The 19,975-nt window shown below is 42.9% G+C and overlaps 1 protein-coding gene across 1 annotated transcript in view; it reads right to left on the bottom strand.

Annotated features, from left to right (window-relative positions):
• Positions 1 to 2,387: 2,387 nt before the first annotated feature.
• The window catches only part of TMC2 (transmembrane channel like 2), a 56,137-nt gene continuing 38,549 nt past the window's right edge, over positions 2,388 to 19,975 (bottom strand). The window contains exons 15-20 of the mRNA XM_011370962.2: positions 17,166 to 17,233; positions 16,095 to 16,334; positions 11,714 to 11,839; positions 9,137 to 9,215; positions 8,462 to 8,579; positions 2,388 to 5,906 (exon numbers count right to left, since the gene is read on the bottom strand). Coding sequence (XP_011369264.1) covers positions 5,689 to 5,906; positions 8,462 to 8,579; positions 9,137 to 9,215; positions 11,714 to 11,839; positions 16,095 to 16,334; positions 17,166 to 17,233 — 849 coding nt within the window. The 3' untranslated portion in view covers positions 2,388 to 5,688. The remainder of the gene's footprint in view (positions 5,907 to 8,461; positions 8,580 to 9,136; positions 9,216 to 11,713; positions 11,840 to 16,094; positions 16,335 to 17,165; positions 17,234 to 19,975) is intronic.

Below are 19,975 nucleotides of genomic sequence, written 5' to 3'. Positions count from 1 at the left end.
GTTAGATAAATCTGTATCTGAGTCTGAAAGCATGAGAACCAGGAGCACCAATGTCCAAGAAGAGGAGAAGATGGATGTCTCAGCTCAAACAGAAATAGAACTAATTTGCCCTTCCTTTACCTTTTGTTCTGGCAGTTGAAGGATTGGGTGATGCCCACCCACATTTGGGAGGGCCAACTGCTTTACTCAGTTCTATTCAAATGCCTATTGTATACCAGGTATCTTTAGGTGCAGGGATACAGTAGTAAGCAAACCAAGTCACCAAGTTTACATTCTGGGGTGAAATGGAAAATCAAATAACTATGCCGTGCATCAGGTGTTGGTAAGTGTTAAGGAATGGTGCACTCTATTTTATAGAGGCCCTCAGTGAAGAGGTGACATTTGAGCAGAGATCCTTAAGCAAGGGAGTAAGCAATGCAGAGATCTGGGGGAATAATAAAAACAATGGAAAACTAACCTTTGACCTCTGACTTCAGAGACTTTATAATCCTGGGAGATTGAACATAACCAAGTGCTGAAATGCAATAGTAGGGAAGGCTAACTGGAAGACAATTTGGGGGGCCAGAGCTCCTGAGGAAGACTTAGCATTGCCAGAATACTTCAATTCCGTATTTATGGAAGAATGTGTAAGTCATTAACGGAGGAAGGAAAGAAAGTAGAAGCAAAAGCCAGAAGCAAGAGAAGAACCTGCTAGAGGTCTAAGATTCATCCTGGTCAGTAGTTGGATAGAAGATTGAAGGATCTAGTACGTAAAATCTAGAACATAAGCCTTGAGTGAAGGCCAGGATGACTGGCTTGGGTCTGATAAGACTCTTATTCACCATCAAGCAGTGTTTGGAGATTAGTTTGGAGATGATGTGCAAGATAGATTTCTCAAAAACTTCCAGCTGAGAAAATGTCCTGCATGGGCAGCAGGGCTGAGAGGGTGCTTTGGGTTTCCCAGGAATGTTCCAGATGCAAGCTTTAAAGCCACATGGCACCTGGGGCCTTTTCTTTATAGATAGGATGTTTACCCATTGAGAAGGATCGTACACTGTAGCATCTGTTCCTCTTTTATTTAGTTCAGTCTATGGCTTACTCTGACATTTTGATGTAAATTAACTCAGAGTTTTTACTCTACACAATGGGCAACACTAATGGGGACCTATGGAAATGGAATGTGCTACAGGCATGTGCCACATAAGGACAGACCTTATATGCGGTGGTGGTATGCCATATAACCTAGGTGTGTAGCAGGCTATACCATCTAGGTTTGTGTAAGTGCACTCTGTGGTGTTTGCACAACAAAATTTCCTAATGATGCATATCTCAGAACATATTCCTGATGTTAAACTGAACATGACTGTTTAAATTCCAGTAACTAGGGCGAGCTTCAGGAAAAGAAATTGCATGAAACAACCAAAAGATGGTGGCACTTGACCCTCATTTAGCGAATGAGAAAAACCCCATCAAATTGGAAGGGCTCCTAACAATTCCTTAGCCCTTTTCTCAAACGTTGAAAGAAACCATGCAACAACAGTCTTTGGTAATGAGTTACACATATATGCAACATTTCTTTCCATAGACACAAAGGAGTGAAAAGCATCCGAGGAAGACCATCTAGCCCAGCATTCCTTGACTTTTTTGGACACAGCTAACCACAGTCATTATTTTGGTTATGACTCTGAAGCCCAGAGTTGATTAGGATTATAGGATAAAAGTTTTGTTTAGTTGATGATGTTTGTATTCATAACCTGAGCCTGAGGATATTTAATCTTATCCATGCCTGTGATAATATCTGTAATTTATTGATTACTTAGCATAAGTCTTACATGTGTCAACTTGTTGAATCTTCATAACAGAATTTGGAGGTTGTGTTTATAGGACTCATTTTCCAGACATGGTTTGGTGGTGGAGATACTTGTATGCTCTATATACCTCATGTGCCCCAACCATGATCTTGGGCCTTTCTTTACATTTTCCAACCTAATACTGCATTGAAGAATAAATTATCTGGCATAGTACTGCAGACAGCTATCTTTAATAGAAATTCTCAGCACTCAGAAACAAGCCCAGCATACAAAACTGGATTGTACTCCCACACCTGGTGATTTTGCCCTTGAAGATTGTATTTAAGTTTTTGTTCCCTAGAAACCAAAGGGATAAAGTCCCTACCATCCTATCCTTAGGTTTTAAAGGTATCTCTTGGAAATAGCATGTGGATTTTTTAAACGTTCATCTGATTTTTGTTTTCTATCTGGATGGTTTTGTCCATTTGCATTTATTTTGATTCCCAATATATTTGATTTCTGTCCCCTTACGTCTTTCTATTTGTTTTTTGTTTGTTTGTTTGTTTCCTCCTATCCACCCCCCCCACCCCATTTTCTTGGAGGTACTCTTAACTAAGATCACTTTAAATTAAAAATTTCCATTTGAGTTTTTTGAGCCTACAGTTGGTATGGGAAATTCAGTTCTCTGTCTGAGGGCTGTCTTGTGGATATCAGTTCTCAAGGGAGAATTTTTCTCCACTTATGCCAAAATCAAGAGAGACAAATGTCCCTTTCTGCATGGCTGGTTTATTTCTTATTGTTCCTTACAGAGCATGAGGAACTTTGGTGCCCCAGCTGTGGGTGGGGCTCTACAGAGCATATCTGAAGTGACTACTGAATTAAGGATCACCAGTGTAGTGGTAGATGCTATTGGTACCCTGCCCTGGTTCCCCTACTGGCTGGTACATCGCTCCCCAGTTTCTGTAAATGTGCCAGTCATGGGGAGATCAGGTGACCCCTTTGATTTTCACCAAAAGTGTGTTCCTACTTATGTGATTCTGTGTGAAATGGAGCTCTTTATGGACATTGAGCATATAGATTATTAGAAATGAAAGGATCTTCCTGCAAAAATAGCTTCTGACAGATAAAATAGTGTCTGTTTTATTTCCCCTTAGTAAGTAATACACAGACAAACTAGGGTAATATCAGTAAGACACTAACCGTAATTCTCTGGATAAATTGTTAAATAGACTTTCTAGTTCAAATCATTCTTAGGTAAACTGAGGAAAGAGAGAAAGAGAAGGGAGGCAGAGGGAGGGAGAAAGGGAGGAAGAAAGGACAGAAGGAAGGAAAGAGAAGGAAGGAAGATGTTCTTCATCCCTGATGGCCCCTGGACAGGCTAAATAGTGAAGTTATGAGGTGGAATGACCTGGAAGATCAAACTGGAGAATGCAGAGATGGTAATCTAATATGACCCGGCTATAAAGCCATACCACATCAACACCCTTCCTCTCTTACATGTGCTTTCCTCCTCTACCCATCTCCCTAGCTCACCAGAAGTTTCCTTGCTTCAGGGTCCCAGAAGTCACCATTAACTAATCCTCTGATGGGCGTCTCTTAAAAAAACTTTACAGTTTTCTTGATAGAGGTTTCGTAACTATTTGAATTAGGAAATCTGTTAAAATATGTCAAAAATTATTTGATAAACACCCCCTTCAAGAGATACAGCCTAATCTTCCTTTTGAGTATGTGCTAGACTTAGTGACTCACTTCTAATGAGTAGAAAGTGGTAGAATAAATGGTGTAACTTCTGAAACTAGGTTATAGAAGGCATTGTGATTTCCTTCTTGCTCTCTCTCTCTCGGATCACTTGCTCTAGGGGAAACTAGTGGCTATGTTGTGAGGACACCCCATCAGCCCTATGGAGAGGTTCGCATGGGTAGTAATCAAAGTCTCCTGTTAGCCAGCAAGGATCCAAAGCCTTTCGCTAATAGCTATATGTGTGCGCCATCCTGCAAACAGATCTTCCAGCCCCAGTCAGGTCTTCCAATGGCTGTTGCCCTGCCTGAGATCTTGACTGTGCTATCCAGAATCAGAACTGCCCAGTAAAGCCACTCTCAAATTCTTGACCCACAGACACTGTATGAGATAATAATGTTTATTTTTTTAAGCTATTAAGTTTGGGGAACAATTTGTTGTGCAGCAATAGATAGCAAATAAATTCCCTCACATAAAATTATGCCTCATCAGAACAGGATAATTTGTGTTTATGGTAGATGTTTAGGTGTATTGATAGCCATCAGAAACCTAACAGTAATCACTAGGAGGCTGATGACTCAGGCCTCTTGTTCGCTTCCCCAGGGGCTGGCAATATTCTCAGGCAGGATACCTTGAAGGCCAACCATCGGTGTGGTGGCCATCTTTGGGCCTTCCAGCCCTAATTAGCTAGGTTAGATCTCCTGGTCCAGGTCTCAGGTTAGCTCAGGGCTATGGGTGTGTCCTTCCAGAAGAAGGCATATAATAGACAAACATTTTTGGATTTGGGTTTGGATCTCCATTCCATGGAGATGAGGCATCAGCCTCATCTTTAGCCTTGCCTGGATCTGGACAGGGGTGAAATAATTTATCATTTCTCTCAGTCACATGTCCCTATTCCCATTCCATCCAGGTTGTGTGAAGTTTTGGTGCTGGGTCAGGAAGGAGAAAGAATTGGAAGGGAAGTTGGAAATTATCCTAACTGTATAGCTTATGAAATCTCTATAAAATCTCTACCAAGACTTTGCTTGACTTCCAGGATGTGAGGAATTCTCCTGAGAACCTCTGGGGACATGGCTTGGTGGTGACTGAGGGAGAGGATTCCCTTCAGAACACTCAGAGACATTGGTGAGATGATCCCTTGATCTCGAAGCCACATGTTCACCTGGGTCTGGGAGCATTGGGTAGAGGAAAGGGGGGAACTGCCTACAAGGTACCTGGGCTGTGGAAGGGTCCTGGACTGTGACCGTGCTGAGCCTTTGCCCTTGTTGGCAAGGCCTCTCAATGGTCTGGCCTTCCCAGCTTATGCCCCCTAGGAGTCATTTTGTATAGAGCCACACATGACACTAGGTGAACATAGAACCACCAGAGACAAGGCTTTGCATTGCACCCTTTGCAAAACTCAAAGAAACCACCTTCAAGTCCCTTATACAATAAGCAGGCTATCAAATTCCTTTAGAATTTGGTGCATGAGAAAGATATTTCTGCCTTGGGCAATCTTTTAAGTTTCTTTCAATCAGATAAGAAGAACTAGGCTACTCACTGCTCCTTCCTTGCCTTGCTGCTAGGAGGCCTCTAGTGCATTCTTGGTGCTTAAAGGCACCAGCTTGCCTCAGACTGGGTCCTGACTGGGCTTAGACTGGGTATCACCATCTTTCCACTCACCATGGCTGGACTTTGGTTCATTTACTTTTATTTTCAGTAGCTTCTTGTACCTTTATTTTAACTACCTCACTTCCTTTGGATAGAGGGGATAGTCAGGAATGTGGGCACCTCTGCACCCTCCTGGTTGGTGGAACTGGCAGAAACCTATGTCCCAACATGGGTGCCGTGAAAAAAAGTCTTATGCTAGTGGTCGTGGCCTTGACCCCTCCTTTCATAGTCTGGAGACAAGGGAAACCACCATGAATGCAAAGTCCAGAGCTATCTGAATCAAGATACTGGGAAGGATGGTTATGGGGTAGCAGATGGCTCAGCTCCCCTAAAGGGCAGACGAAACCATTTTCCTCTCCTTTTTGTAACTACAAGGGCCTGAGATTAAGTAATCAAAGTTCCCATGTTCAGAAAAAGGAGAGAAAATGTGCGTGTGTGAGAGGAGAGAGGAAGAGAGAATACCAATTTGGGTGTGTGAGGTGGTGGGGCCCGAGGACCAGCCCCTAGATGGCGCTCCTGTGAGTCCCAGCTGTCACTGGGGAGGTCTCTGAGTACTCTTTCTAGAAGCGGACCTTCCAGGATGAGTCTGAGGCTGGGGTTGGCCAGAATCTGATCTGATGCCAGGGGGCCGAGATATAGGGAGGTGCCTGGAGGCAGGCAGCATGGTCCTGCTAGCAGAACTGCAGGTCCCAGGGCCCTGAGCCTTCTTGTCCAGGGTCTGGCTTTGGCTGGTAGAGTGAGGCGTGGTACCTGTAAAAAGAACCAAAACAAGAATGAGGATGTGGGAGAATTTGCTACAGTTTCCTAGTATTGAACTGGAGCCCTCTGGAGCTGCCCTGCTCTGTATGTAGATTTCAGTCCTATTCAGTGATATGAGAAAGGTCAGATCACCCTCAGGCATCTGGGGACACTGTGTGAACAGATTTGCTGCAGAAATATGGTCTTGGAGAACTAGATTTTGAATGCTAGCCTTAAGCTTGATTCTCTGAGCCTAGGTTTTCTTGGGTATAAAATTGGGACAATAATAACAGCCTCGCAGGTGGCTGCCAGGGTCTAATATGACGATGGAAGGGGCTGTGTCAACTGCGATCAGATCCAATTTTTAGCTTTTTAACTTACTTCTTAACCCCTCCCCTTACTCCAAATTAGGGGCAATTACTGTCTTGTTCTTCAAACCCAGTTCCTGGGACATAGGAATTGACTAAATTTCCACTGTGGATGGATGTGGCCCATGACAGAAGTCCAGGCTCTGATGTATATCACTTCCAGGTTGTCCTCTAGACAATTCTCCTTGTACTAGTTTGATGCAGGCAGAGTCACAGGATGGAAGGAACCAGGATCATCACTTGGGAAGAAAGTGACCATCAAGTAGAAACACCCAATTTGGACTAATATTGCATGAAAAGTAAACTTTTATTGTGTTTGAGCCATTAGCTGTTTGAGGTTCTTGAAGTATTCACCTTCAAGAAGAGGAGCAAAGTGAGGGCAGCAATAGAGGCTATTGGAATTTTCCAGGTTAAATGTTGACCATCTTCCTAAGCTCTCCCCTGTACTTAGTCCCACTGATGTGTTTGGATAACACTTTCACTTAAAAAATCAAATACTGCAGTACTGATTAATCAGTATACAACTGAAAGAGCTTTAGATCTGTAATAAAAACAAATTTGGAGAAGGGCCGACTTTAAAACAGCAGCCAGTAAAGAAAGCAGAGAAAGGAGTGGGTAAGGTGGACAGGTACGTTGGGACTCTGGGGACGTGAACTGACCACTGTCAAACCAGTGTAAGTTTCTTGGTTTCTCACAGAAAACATTTTATACACCTATTTTTCCTTCCATACCCTAAGTCCATCAGCATCCAAAGATGTCCGTTCCATTTTTTGTTTTGTTGGTAATTACAACAAAATATTGCATTTACTCCATTTCTTGAAATGTGTGGAAAATTAGGTGATTTCAAATAGTTTCCTCAGCTCCACAATGAGCTGCCAGTCACTCTTATGCATTTCGTCTCTGAACTAGTCTTTGAGGCTGTCAATGGACTGCTGGCTTATATTACCGACAAGAATGTCTTTAGCTTCCAAACATCTTCCATACATTTTGGGAGACTCACCAGGGATGAGTTCTATTTTGACAGACTTTTGTCCTCTTTTTGCAACATCCACTTGTTTACTTATTACCTTAACAGCAGCTTGTTACTATTCCAATATCAACAAGATGTTTGCTAGGGATGCACACTGGTGGCCCTTGTTCCTCCTGACTTTCCACAGTCATTCCTTTCACTGGTGGATCTCGAGAGTTGAAAATAAACTGATGGAGGATTTTCATCTTGCAGAGAAATACTGCTATGTGTTTAAATTCTTGTTTCTGTTTCTTGTAGTCTTGCTTATATGTTGTAAAGGCATCAAATAAATGATAAATAATTTCTGCACTAAAAATTCTAACTCCTAAACTATCAGCCATTTCTCGTGCATCTTGTTCAATTCTTACACCAAAGGCCAAAATCCCAGCATACTGACACTTTAATTTTAAAGCAGGGACAATTCTTGGAAAATGAGATCACCTCAGAGATGGTCTCTTTCAATTTGACCTTTCCTCACTCTCAAGGTGGAGATGGTTTTTGATTAGTCCCCTTCAAAGCCCTGTGACACTTTCTTTGGAATGTATGTGGCCATTTCTCATCCTTTTAATTTAGATATTCCAGTGCTTTTCTTTTTAAAGCGAATACAAATATGTAGCAGCTGCTATGTGTAAATCTCCCTATTCCTTCTCCTAAAGAAATAATTCAAAACAACATAGAAAACAATACCTCCCCCAACCCCAGGTAGCTGTGATCCATGTCAGCCAGCACGTCGAGCATCTTAAAGAGGTTGGGGTGGGACACCAATAGTGCTCCTATATTGCATTTAGTAGCCAGGCATTAAGTGGTTATGACATGGGAACCGACAGACTCAGAAGAGAAAGTGAAGAAGCCAAAATCCTAAGAAGAACAATCACCACAGACAATGTCATGAGAGACTTGGAGGATAGAAATGAGTGAGACAACCTTGCAGGACAAGTGGTGGTATTTCCCCACTTTACAGAGACTCTTGTACCTCCTCCTCCCAGCTCATATTCATTGGTCCTTGTGCCAGGAATTCTGTAAAGCACTTTACACGCTATGATTTATCCTTATTTTAACTGGCCCAGCTTTATACAGCCAATAATCATCTGAATCTATTCTAATCTCAGATCTGCCTGATTTAACAACATAGGTTCTTACACCTTTCCATGTGGCCTTGTAGGAAGTAGTCGTCATGAAATAGAATTTACCTGCTTTGGTGAGTTGAAGCTGGGTGGCATTTTTGGAGCTGCCTTTACCTGTGTCCTCTGAATCTCTGGCTGTGGCTCTGCCTTTGACGGATTTGTGGCTCTTCTCAACTTCACGGAGCTGCAGGAAAATATTAGCAGTTGGTCCTGGCCAGGGAAATGGGTGTGAGGCTCAGGATGGTGCGATCTAGAAGGCAAGGACTCTGTCTTCAGTTCTTGGGAACTACCTTAAATGGCCTGTTGTTAGTCCTCATGACTGACTGGCCAGGGCAGCAGCCTGAGACTCAGGTTTGCACAGTATTTGAAGGAGCATCTGGCCCAGGGAGGGAGAGGTGGGGACAGAAGCTTTCCATTCCTCTAGTTCAATGGTTTTCTTTATCTGGGCAGGAGCCTTGTAAGATAAGGAAGTGAGGGGAGAGGCATCGAGGAAGCAAGGAAGATGGCCTAAGTTGGGTCCCCCATCTATGGAGTGTAGGGGGCTGGAAGAGCAGACCCCAAATAGCCTCAGGATATAAATGCATGCTGTAGAATCTCATGTGGCTGCTTCCTATTATACATATTTTTGAATTTGCTTTAGAAGGCCATTTAGAGTATACAACTGGGTTCACAGAGAAAATTAGCAAAAAACAAAAACATGACATCTTTTACTTTCCAGAATAAAGCTTGTGATGGACTCACCGCTTGGATTTTCTTCCTCAGTTGGGCATTAGCTCGGGAAAGGCTTTTGGAAACTGAGTTCAGGTAGTAGATGGCCAGGCTGCAAGAAAGAAGCATGCCTCCTGTGGTACTGCAATCTTGGAAAATGATGAGCTGGATGCCCTTCTGGAGGAATCAAGGCATGCTTCCTGGAATCGGTGCCAAGGCTTTTGCCTCTGGGATGGGTGGAGTGAGATCCTACCATCCCAAGTTCCCCACTTAACGTGGAGAAGGTCCAGAACGTCCCTGCTCGCTAGTTCTCTTTGATTGAACGTGGAAATGACCTACGCATTTCTAGATCTCAGAGTGCTTGATAAAGGTTGGCTTAGGGAATCAATCATCCCTCTTCTGGGAAATCTAAAGAGGTGGAGGAGTGGCAGGGTTTCTTGTCTGCACAAGAAACTGTATTTCCTGGGTACCTGCCCTGTGCCAGGCTCTGTGCCATGTGCATTGCACCTCACACCTGACTGGTTTTGATGGAACTCCATGAAATAGAAATGATGACTCCCATCTTTACGGATCAGTATCCTGGAATTCAGAGAGGTTAAATAATTTGTCCAAAGTCACCTCATCTTTGGTATTCCTCAGAGTCCACATTTGAAGCTAAAGCTCTTTTCACAATCTTCAAGTGCTCAGAGAATCAAAAGTGCTAAGTACCTGCTCCAAGTTTGCATAGAAACACAACTGCAGATGCCCTGGAGGTTCCTCGCTCAGGGTGCACTGAAGGGAATGTCTGTCCTGGGCTGGTGACTTTCAGAGTCCAGCCCCTACTAGCTGACTGGGTGTCCTTTGAGGCTGTAGTTGCTCTTTTACAGGACCTACACTCTGGGCTACGACCTGGACTGTATCACTTGTGAACTGAGGGGTCACAAAAGCCAGGGTGCTACTTGGATTAGCTGTTCTGCTAGCCCACAGTCCTTGAGGCTGTTTCCAAATTTAGTATTTCCCCTCACCGCCTGCAAGGGTCAGGTTTGGTGTATGGGTTCCAGAATTTTCTCATGTGGTCACAGCGCAGTCCAGGTTGTCATATCATGTCAGCCCTCTCTCATGCCAAGACTAGAAGTGGAGGATGTTTGAAATTGAGGATGTGAGGAAATACACCTACTTTGGAGAGAATAATTCAAGCACTAGCTAAAAAGAATAAAGAAACACATACCTATGATCCAGCAGTTCTACTTCTAGAAGTCTAAGAGAAACTCACATTTGCACAAGAGGACGTATATAAGGAGCGCATTAACAATAGCAAAAAAGTGGAAACAACCTAATTAGGTCCGTGCAGAGAAACAAACTAATTTATTCATTCATACAATGAAACACAATAGAGGCATTAAAATCTGTACTCACATATCCACGTGGTAAGTCCCCCAAACACTTGAATAAAGAAAGCTATGTAGTGTGAACCAAAGTTTAAAACTCAGAAAATAATAGTACATACACATGTGATAGAAGTACCAAAATATGCATGGAAATGATTAAAACTAACCCAAATAGTGGTTACCTTTGGAGAGGGAAGAAGAGAGAAGGATTGGGTAGGGCTCGAAGTGTATCTATAACATTTTATTTCTCTTAAAAAGAGAGACAGATCTGAAGCAAATATTGCCAAATGTTAACACCTGTTTAATCTTGTGATCACATAATTTTCTGTAGGTCAGGAATATTTCATAATTTGAAGAAAGCATGTCCAAATAGGTATTTATAAAGGAAAAACCTAATTTTCACAATACATTTTTGATCACAGTAATTCAAATTTAGGACTTGCTTCCCGCCTTCTTTTCCTTCTTAGTTTCCTCCTTCCTTGAGCATTCATTGTTTGCCTACTATGAGGCTGTTGTCGGGAATACAGAAATCATCAGACCCACCCACTCTCCTCAGGGATTTCTCAGTCTTTGAGAGGGATAGTGGTGAATGGTGATGTTTCACTGCACAGGGTGCTCTGTAGAGAAGCCCCGTGGGCCCAACCAAGGACAGACTGCATCGGCCCCTCAGCTTTCACAGAGACTCAGAGCCCAGAGATCTTTGATATTTCTTGTGAATGTTTAGGAGGGTGTTGCAGATGCTGTCAGTACTCACTCATATTCCTTGGCCCCTATCTTTCAGTGTGCTCCCTGAAAGACTTGCAACTGCCAATACCTTCACCTCTGTGCCAGAGGCTTCCCTTGCATCCCCCTCCACAGAGACCATTCCACCCAGGAACACAGCTGACCCAAATTGCTGGGTAATGAACCAATACTTCTCCCCTCCCACATCTCCCAGTAGCACTCAACTTTGGGCACAAATGCCCCAGATTCCTCATCCTTGAGCAGGGTAACTTGGAAGCACACTATTTTCCAGAGTCCTCCAGGACTAAAGTCTTCCAGTGGTAATAAAACACCTTCCTATTCCTTTTGTCTGTCTTCCCTACCACCCTCCCAATAAGCTACTTGCATGTGAATCTTTGTCTCAGGATCTGCTTCCGGGCAATCCACGCTAAGAGGGCATGACGGAGGGACCTGCTGAGGAAGTCTCAACTGCAAGGGGGAGGTTCCCATGAGGCAGAGCCATGAGCCCTGGCTAACTTACAACATCAGCAGGATGGCTGGAATGATCAAGCCTGGATTGGCGAGGAAAGCAAAGATCTTGCCCAGGAAGGTTGGGAAATCGTTTTCAACTGTCTCTTGGATGATGTCGTACATTCTGTTTTTCCCACTGGAAAGAAGAGAGGATACGTTACAGGCCCCGCAGGTCCAAAGGTGTCACTCACCACTGCTTTCCTGAAAGAGCCGGAAAATGGACTGCAAGTAAAAAGTTCCCCAAGAGGGGCTGCCATTTTGGTAAGGGATCAGAGCTAGGACAGTGCTCTGGCTTGCCAGCTTCCTGTCCTTGGTACCTCACAACTTCTCAAACTGCATTGATGTCCTGTGTCTAACATCTTCCTCATCTTATACTCTCATGGGAGAAAAATATGATCACAGTGCTTCCTCTAGGAACCCTGCATAGAAACAGTTCTCCAGAGGCTGATGTGATGGACAACCTCATGGTGCCTCTCAAAAATACTTACAATTAGTCTTCAGGTTATAATTCCAGGAAATTGGATTGCCAACCCCTGATCAACATTTTACATAAGAGAAAAATGAAATTTCTAACTGTGACATTTTGGAGAGCACTTTTAATTTGACAGTCCCATACTCAATGTTTTATATGAATTTATAACAATTTCCTGGTCAGTTCACAGCCCTAATTTTTATTTTCTTCGAATACCTAAGAACTACTATGTAGACTGACTTCCACAAATGCCTGCCCAGAGATCACTGGCCACTGCTGGCTTTTGGTTGGTAGTTTTGGTGCCAAGAAGTGGACTTTGGGGTTGAAATTCCCAGTTCAAATTTTTGCTTCTCCATTTATTAACTGTAGGACACCGTGGACAATTTATTTTCTTTCTGCCTGTGTTCATACCTTTGATCTTCCAACTAGAGTGGTACTGTCCAATGTGGCCATTAAAAATAAAATTAAACCTAAGTAAAATAAAATATTTAGTCTCTTAGTCACACATTTCAAGTACTCAATAGTCACGTGGCTAGTAGCTACTCTGAAGAGCAGACATGGAATTTTTTCATCATATAGAAAATTCTATTGGACAATGATGCAGAGGTTTGATATCTTTGGTCAAGATACTGAAAAATTCTCAGCCTTAGTTTCCACATCTGTATAACATAATATTATAAGTATAATAATAGTACTTGCCTCAGGATATTGTTATGAATTTGTATAACACATTAAGTATGGGGCTGTCAAATTATAAGTGCCTCCCAAAATGTCACAGCTAGAAGCTTCATTTTTCTCTAATGTATAGTTGTTGATCAGGGGTTGGCAAGTAATTATCCATGGACCAAATTGGCTTGCCACCTGCTTTTATATGGCATGAGAGCTAAGAATGGTTTTTATGTTTTTAAATGGTTGAAAACTTTTCAAAAGAAGGATAATATTTTTGTGGCACATAAAAATTGAAGTATAAAATTCAAACCTCAGTGTCTATAAGTAAAGTGTTATTGGAACACAGTCATGCCTATTTATTTATGCATTATCTATGGTTGTTTGTGTCCTATAATGGCAGACACAAACAGTTGTGTCAGATACGATCTGTGGCCATTGCAATGCTTAGCACTGTTGCATAGCATGCTACAAATTGCAATGATAACATGACAGCATTTCAAGTGCCATACATATCACCATATTATGACATTTAATTAATTGCCTTTATTACCAGTGCATACTCATCACGTAAAAACAAGGAAAGTAAGGTGAACTTCAAATGTTATGCTTTTAAGTCACAGCAGACTGGATTATTTTGTCATTGGATCATGATGTATTAGATGATATCTTAGTTTTCAGAGCCTGCTGTAACAAATTACCACATTGGTGTTTTAAAACAATACATGTCTATTCTCTTGCCATTCTGGAGGCCAAAAGTCAAATGGTTTCACTGGGCTGAAACCAACGTGTTGTCAGGGCTGTTCTCCCTTCAGAGTGAGGCTCTAGGGAAGAATGTGCCTTTTCTCAGCCTCTAGAGCTTCGTTCCTTGCATTCTTTGGTTGATGGCACCTTCCTTTCTCCATCTTCAAAGCCAGCAGAATAGAATCTTCAAATCTCTTTCTGCTTCCACAGACAGTCACATCATTTTCTGCTTTTATAAGAGCACTTATAAAAACACTTGTGATTTAGGCTCACCTGAATAATCTCCATAGATCAAGATCCTTAACCTAATCACACTGACAAAGGCCCTTTTGCTATGTAAATTAATGCCCACAGGTTCCATAAATTAGAACCTAGATATCTTTAGGAGCCATATTCAGCTCACCACAATCTGCGAGCCAGATTGTCTCTGTTGAAACTACTCAGTTCTGCTATTGTAGCAAGCAGCGGCCACAGATCACAGGTAAGCAAGAGGGCATGGCTGTGTTCCAATAAAATTTCATTTACAAAAATAGGTAGTGGTCTGGATTTGGTCCACAGGCTATAGATTACCAACCCTTCTAACTATACGCTCTGCATTGCTGGCCATCTGATTCATTTATGTTTCCTGTCTGGATCTGGTCCAAACCCTAAGTCCCTCCCTGTAACAGTGAATTTCTGTGAGGTGAAGAGTCTAGTTTGAGCATTGACCATAAACCAGGTGTTCTCTTCTAGACAGTGAGTATAAAGCAATGAGAAAGGAAGCAAAAATCACACCCTCATGGAGCTTCTGTCCTGGCGGGGGAGACAGACAACAAAATAAGATAAATAAGCAAAAGAAATGGCATGCTAGATGTTGAAAAGGAGCAATGATAAGCAGAGACAATGATAAGAAGTGTATGTGTATGAGTGGACATTTTAGTTAGGGTCTCCAGACAAGGCCTCACTGAAAAGGTGACCTTTGAATAAAAACTTGAAGTAAGTGAGAAAACAGCTGTGAAAATATCTAAAGGATGAATGTTCCATCTGTTGGTAAGTTTTCATCAGAAGAGTGACAGGAAAGAAGTGGCGGCTATGTTTCCTTCTGAACTACAATTATAGATCTCTTCCGCTGCTACCTGGGTGTAGGCTGTCAGGGCCTCTCAGGGTAGTAGATGAAGTAAGCATGGGGCAGATGGCCATGGCCAGGCATGGTACAGGCCCACCCACTAACCTCCTGCCTGGGGACGGGGACAGCCTGAGCAAAGGTGCACTGGCGTTTGTACCCAGAGCCCAGTCCTCCAAACCTGCTCAGGAAGAAGCCAAAAGAGGCTTTGACCACTTGTACCATGTGATTTTTCTCTTCAGCCTGGTGTCCCAGGTCTTCGACAGCTCAGCACGTCCTTCCACTGTAGATCTAGCCCCACTTTTCCTTCTGTCTGAGCCCCTGTTCAGCAAGATCACATTCTGCTGTGAGCATTCCTGCTAATATCTCCTCTGAGCTCCCATGGCACTCACTGTGGGGCACCAGCCACAGGGTTTTATCTAGGTAAGTCTCTTACAAATCGAGAAGTACTAGATCAAAGTATGTGGGTCCCTATTGGTAGGCAGGGCTGTTACTAGAGTGAGGTTAGTGAGGCCCTGGGGTTCAAAATTTAAGGAGGTCACTCTTAGGGTCGTGCAAGTGCAGGGTCGGTGCCTCACCTGCCTCTACACCTGGACGGGCGTTACCTGAAGAACAGGTCTGCGGTCAGTAAGAATGGAAACACTGACGTGCACATCTTATCGCATGATTCCTCTGAGCCTTTAACAAAGGAGCATTTCTCAGAAGATGGCAGACAAAAGGGCAGCACGTTCCAAACTGTTTTAACCACAGACCCCTTTTCATGGAATAGAGAGAGGGGTTTGTTTCTACATTTGAAAAGAGAGCAGTAGATAGATGAATATTATTTCTCCATTTACCTCCTTACATAATTAGTTATCTCTTTACACAACGTCCCGTCTCCTAAACTAGTCTGACTTATACCCTGAACTCACAGTGCTGGCAAATGCTCCGTAGATCGTGGGGACCTATCAAGAGTCTCAGTAGCGACTTTACATTTGAATGACATTTGTCAGTGTATGTTCCCGTCATCTTCAGAATACCCGCCCTCCCATTATGTTACTCATCCTACGGTAAGATATTCCAGTAGATTATCCATCCATAAGTTAAAAAGTTAGAACTGTGCTGGTAGCCATTAGCCACATGTGGTTATTTAAATTAAAATTAAAATGAAAAAAAATTAGAAATTCAATTTCTTGGCCCTCATTTCAAGTGCTCACAGCCACAGGTGGCTGGTGGCTACCATATTAGATAGTGCAGACATAGAACATTTCCAACTTGCAAAAAACTGTTGAATAGCACTAAGGATTTGCCCAATGCTCTATGGCCTTTTGCAGGCTGATGTGACACCAGAATTGGAATTCTGAGCCAGTGTTCTCTGAGCAGACTGCCTCAGGAGGGGAGCTCCTCTTAGTAACCAAGACTGTGCACCTGAATGGTCCGCAGTCAAAGGAGGGTGGGAGGGACATGATGGTGTAGGCCACCGGCAGGAGGCTGAGGAAGAGCACCAGCAGCAGGAGGCCCATGTAGAAGTTGTTGGAACGGGAGGCTTTGAACACGCGTTCGTGGGGGACGTTGCTGCTCATCACTGCCCAGCACTGGAAGTACATGGAGGTCAGCAGGCGCAGCACGTTGATGCCCACCAGTCCCGGAGCATAGAAAGAGCCCATCCTGGAGGGGCAGAAACCGCACACCTGGTTGGCCTGGCAGCAAGAGAGGCCAGGGAAAGATGACAGAAGGAGGTGGGATGGATGGGTTAGGGGAATAAAGCCTTGCTGCTTTCTCTGCAGGTCCCAAGGGATGGGGTCTCCCATTTAACTAGGACATATATCAGCAAGCCATAGCCATGCAGGTACAGGGAGACACTCCAAGTATTCGTGGCTTGGGTTCTGGCCAGAAGTTAACTGCTGCCTCACCACCAGGCATCTAGCAAATTACATAGCCTCTCTGGTGCTCCATGGTCTCCCTAAAGGAACACTGCTGCTCAGAAAAGCATTTGAAAAGTCCTTAAATTAAGAGAATTTGATTTTGGCTTGCAGTGAGCCCTCGGAACCTTGACAACCTTGGCCGAAGTTCCGCAGCCTCCTCTAACTCCCTTCTCAGAGGAGGAAATTTCTTAGTTCATTTGTCTCCCTCCTCTCCCTCCATCTTTTTTTCTTTCCTTTCTTTTCCTCCTCTTTCCCTCATCTCTCCCTTTCTCCTCCTTCCTTCCCTCCCTACTTTTTCCTTTCTTCCTTCTTCCTTTTGTCCTCCTTCCTTTCTGCCCTCTTTCTTCTGTTATTCCTTCTCTCTCTCCTTCTCTCCCCTTCTCTCCTTCCCTCCCTATGTCCACGGTAGCTCAGGGGTGCTCCAGACGCTGTCCTGCTTCTCATTTAGTCCTGCCCTCAATTTTTCATGTGAAAGAAGGGAGCTCAAAGAGGCCAGCCTCTCCACAGAGACAAAGCCCGAGATTCTAGTATTTTAACTCCCTAGATGAGGTGATCCCTGAAATGGATAACTCACCAGATCATTCCTTGGTTGAAGATCAAACCAAGTACATTTCCACTAATATCAAACTCCGCATATGAAGGCTGGTGGGTGAGGGGGGCGGGGAGGCGAGAAGGGGTGAGAGAGAGAGAGAGAGAGAGAGAAACGTGTTAGATGGCGTGTAGGCCAGACCCCAAACCAGCCAACTGGCCAAGCCAGGGCCACTCCATCCCAAAGAGCTTGTTCTAATGACTAGAGAGGAAACTTAGATTTAGGGTTCTGCTTTTTAAAACATGTTTTCAACTTTTAAAGAAGCAGAAACTTTGAAGTTCTTAAAGATGAAACTTTTTTCAATGCTTTTTTCAAGGAAAAAAACTGAGCGTTTTTACCTTTTAGGGCCTGCAGGCTGCCAATGTGCTCTTGGGAGGACCCTGGCCCCTAAGAGAACATTTTATCAATGCTCTACCTGGAAACATACCTTGAAATTATATCTAAGGTGTAACTCTAATAAATAATGAAATGCAAATAATTGAGAAGTCAAATGAAAAGAAAGTTTAAAAAACAAACAAATAAAAAGAAATCACTCCTCCAATTATCCTTTCTCTTTCTCATCTTCTAGTCTGAGAGCATTCATGGAAAAGAAAGAGCTCAGCCAGATACACATTTTCAGCCTTACTCTCATTTACAGACTTTGGGAGATTTGTGCAGTATTTGAAAGAATACGAAGTTTGTGAGCACTGGGGAGAAGCATGCTTAAACCTACTTCCCTATTTGTCTTCTAGAAATGGAGATAAAGGGTTACAGGAATGAGAGAAGGAGGAATGAAAAGTTAGGGGAGAGAAAAAAGGTCAGGCAAGCATAGATCAAAGGCGGAAGCATGTGTAATCTAAACACATAAGGGTAAAGTCCTGAAAATTTAAAATTTAACATTTAAAAATATTTTTTAAAACTTTTTACTTACTGGGTTTTATGTCCTGCTTAGAAACATCTGCCTCACCCCAAGATTATGTTATATATGATACATGCTTTCTTTTAGAAATCTGTGATTTCATCTTTTGATGTTTAAAACTTTGATTCACCTACAATTTATTTATCTAGGTGAAATGAGTGAGAGATATAAATCCCTTTCCAATGATTAACCAGTTATCTTGACCCATTTGTTATATAATCCTTTATTTTCCCACTGGTTTAAAAGCCTCTCTTTTTCATTAACTAAATTTCCATGTAGACTATACTTATTTCTGGGCTTTCTAGTCTGTTCCACTGTTTGTCCATTCATTTCCTAGTACCAGTTTTAGTTATTATGGCTTTTAGTATATTTTAACATAAGGGTAAATCTAGTTCATTTCATTCTGCTGTCTTCAAAATTTTCCTGTCTATTTCCACATGCTTATTTTTTTAATGAACTTTAGTATTATTTGAGGATCTTGTTAAACTTATAATTTGAGGACAATGACATCTTAGCAAGGTCATGATGTAAAGATGCCATCTTCTTGGAGCACAAGGTTCTTACATCCTTGTTCTCAGATAAGATTATAAAGTTATCCTGGCTGCTGAGGAGTTGTGTAGGCCTGTGTAAAGCTGTGGCTGGTGACTGAAAGAAAAAAATATGACAGAGACCTGTGCTGGGGTCCTTACCCTGGACGAGGACGACCCAGGTAAACAAGATATGGAGTTAAGGAGGAGGCCCATCTCCCACCATATCAGTGACTACTGGGTGGGCAAGTGAGGTGTTGTGGGAGAGACATGCATAGGACAGATGAGGTCAGAGGTACTGCCAGCTCTAGAAGGCCACGAGGGAGAGAAATGACACACATTTAGAATAAGCAGTTTCTTGGGTAGGCGGGTAAGAGGAGCCTCACAGGTGGAGGGAATGAGTCAAAAGAGATTTCTCAAAGAATAATCCAGAAGACAGGACCAATGGTTATTGTGTTCTTGGTGTGTTCCAGGACTTTCTGAAACATTGATGTCAATGTTTGATGCCACACTCCAAGATTTCATTAGTCTCAAAAATTAAGAACTATCATTTCTCCTTATCACTTTGAATCTGTTCCTGTAGCTTGCACAGTGTGGACTTTGAAGCCTAACGTTTTCTGCCCTCCCCTAATGAGAATTGATGCTGCTTTGGTATTTCTCTATCAGCCATCTGCTCAGGTCTGAAATGTGTGGTCCACCTTTCCTAAGGCCAAACACCTCCATTTCCCAGATAAGACGGTCACCTTGGTAATTGCATTGGGAAAAGGCAGATTGGACATTTAAAGGAAATGCAGATTAAATACTTCACTATTTCATAGAGCAGAGATGGCATTAAGCATTTAAAGAGATGCACAAGAATGCATCCAACGCCATCAGGGAGAATGGTTGAAACAACTTTCTGCAGAATGTCTGTGAAATGATGACCTACAAATCCAGCTTCCAGGTCCCAGCACCAGCAGTAGTTCATGAACCGGACAAAACAAGCCCTCAGGAAGTCCCCCAGCAGGATGGTGATGTATGTTACCAGCATGTCGGACACCGTCAGCCTCATGAATTCCTGAAAAGAGGAACACAGAGACGGGGTGGTTAGGGCTGGACCTTGCTCACTTCTCCCAACTGATTGCAGCCATGCCAAATTTCCCCACACATCTGAATTCTTCTCTGGGACCCTCTGATTTTTGGTGGCAGATAGGTGGTGGTGCAGAGCAAGAACCCCAGGCTTTGGAAAATGCTTAAAATAGGCCTCAGCTTTACAAGTTACTAATTGTATTGCTTTGGAATAGTCTCTGAACTTCCTGAAGTTGATAATATTAACCTTGCAGGGTTAATGGGAAGCTTAGCGATTATGTATGTAAATTGCCTAGCATGCC

The sequence above is a fragment of the Pteropus vampyrus genome, unplaced genomic scaffold, assembly GCF_000151845.1.
Source record: "Pteropus vampyrus isolate Shadow unplaced genomic scaffold, Pvam_2.0 Scaffold7, whole genome shotgun sequence".
Taxonomy (NCBI): Eukaryota; Metazoa; Chordata; class Mammalia; order Chiroptera; family Pteropodidae; genus Pteropus; species Pteropus vampyrus.
The sequence above is the reverse complement of the archived record's forward strand: the minus strand, read 5'-3'. Positions and strand labels throughout refer to the sequence as shown.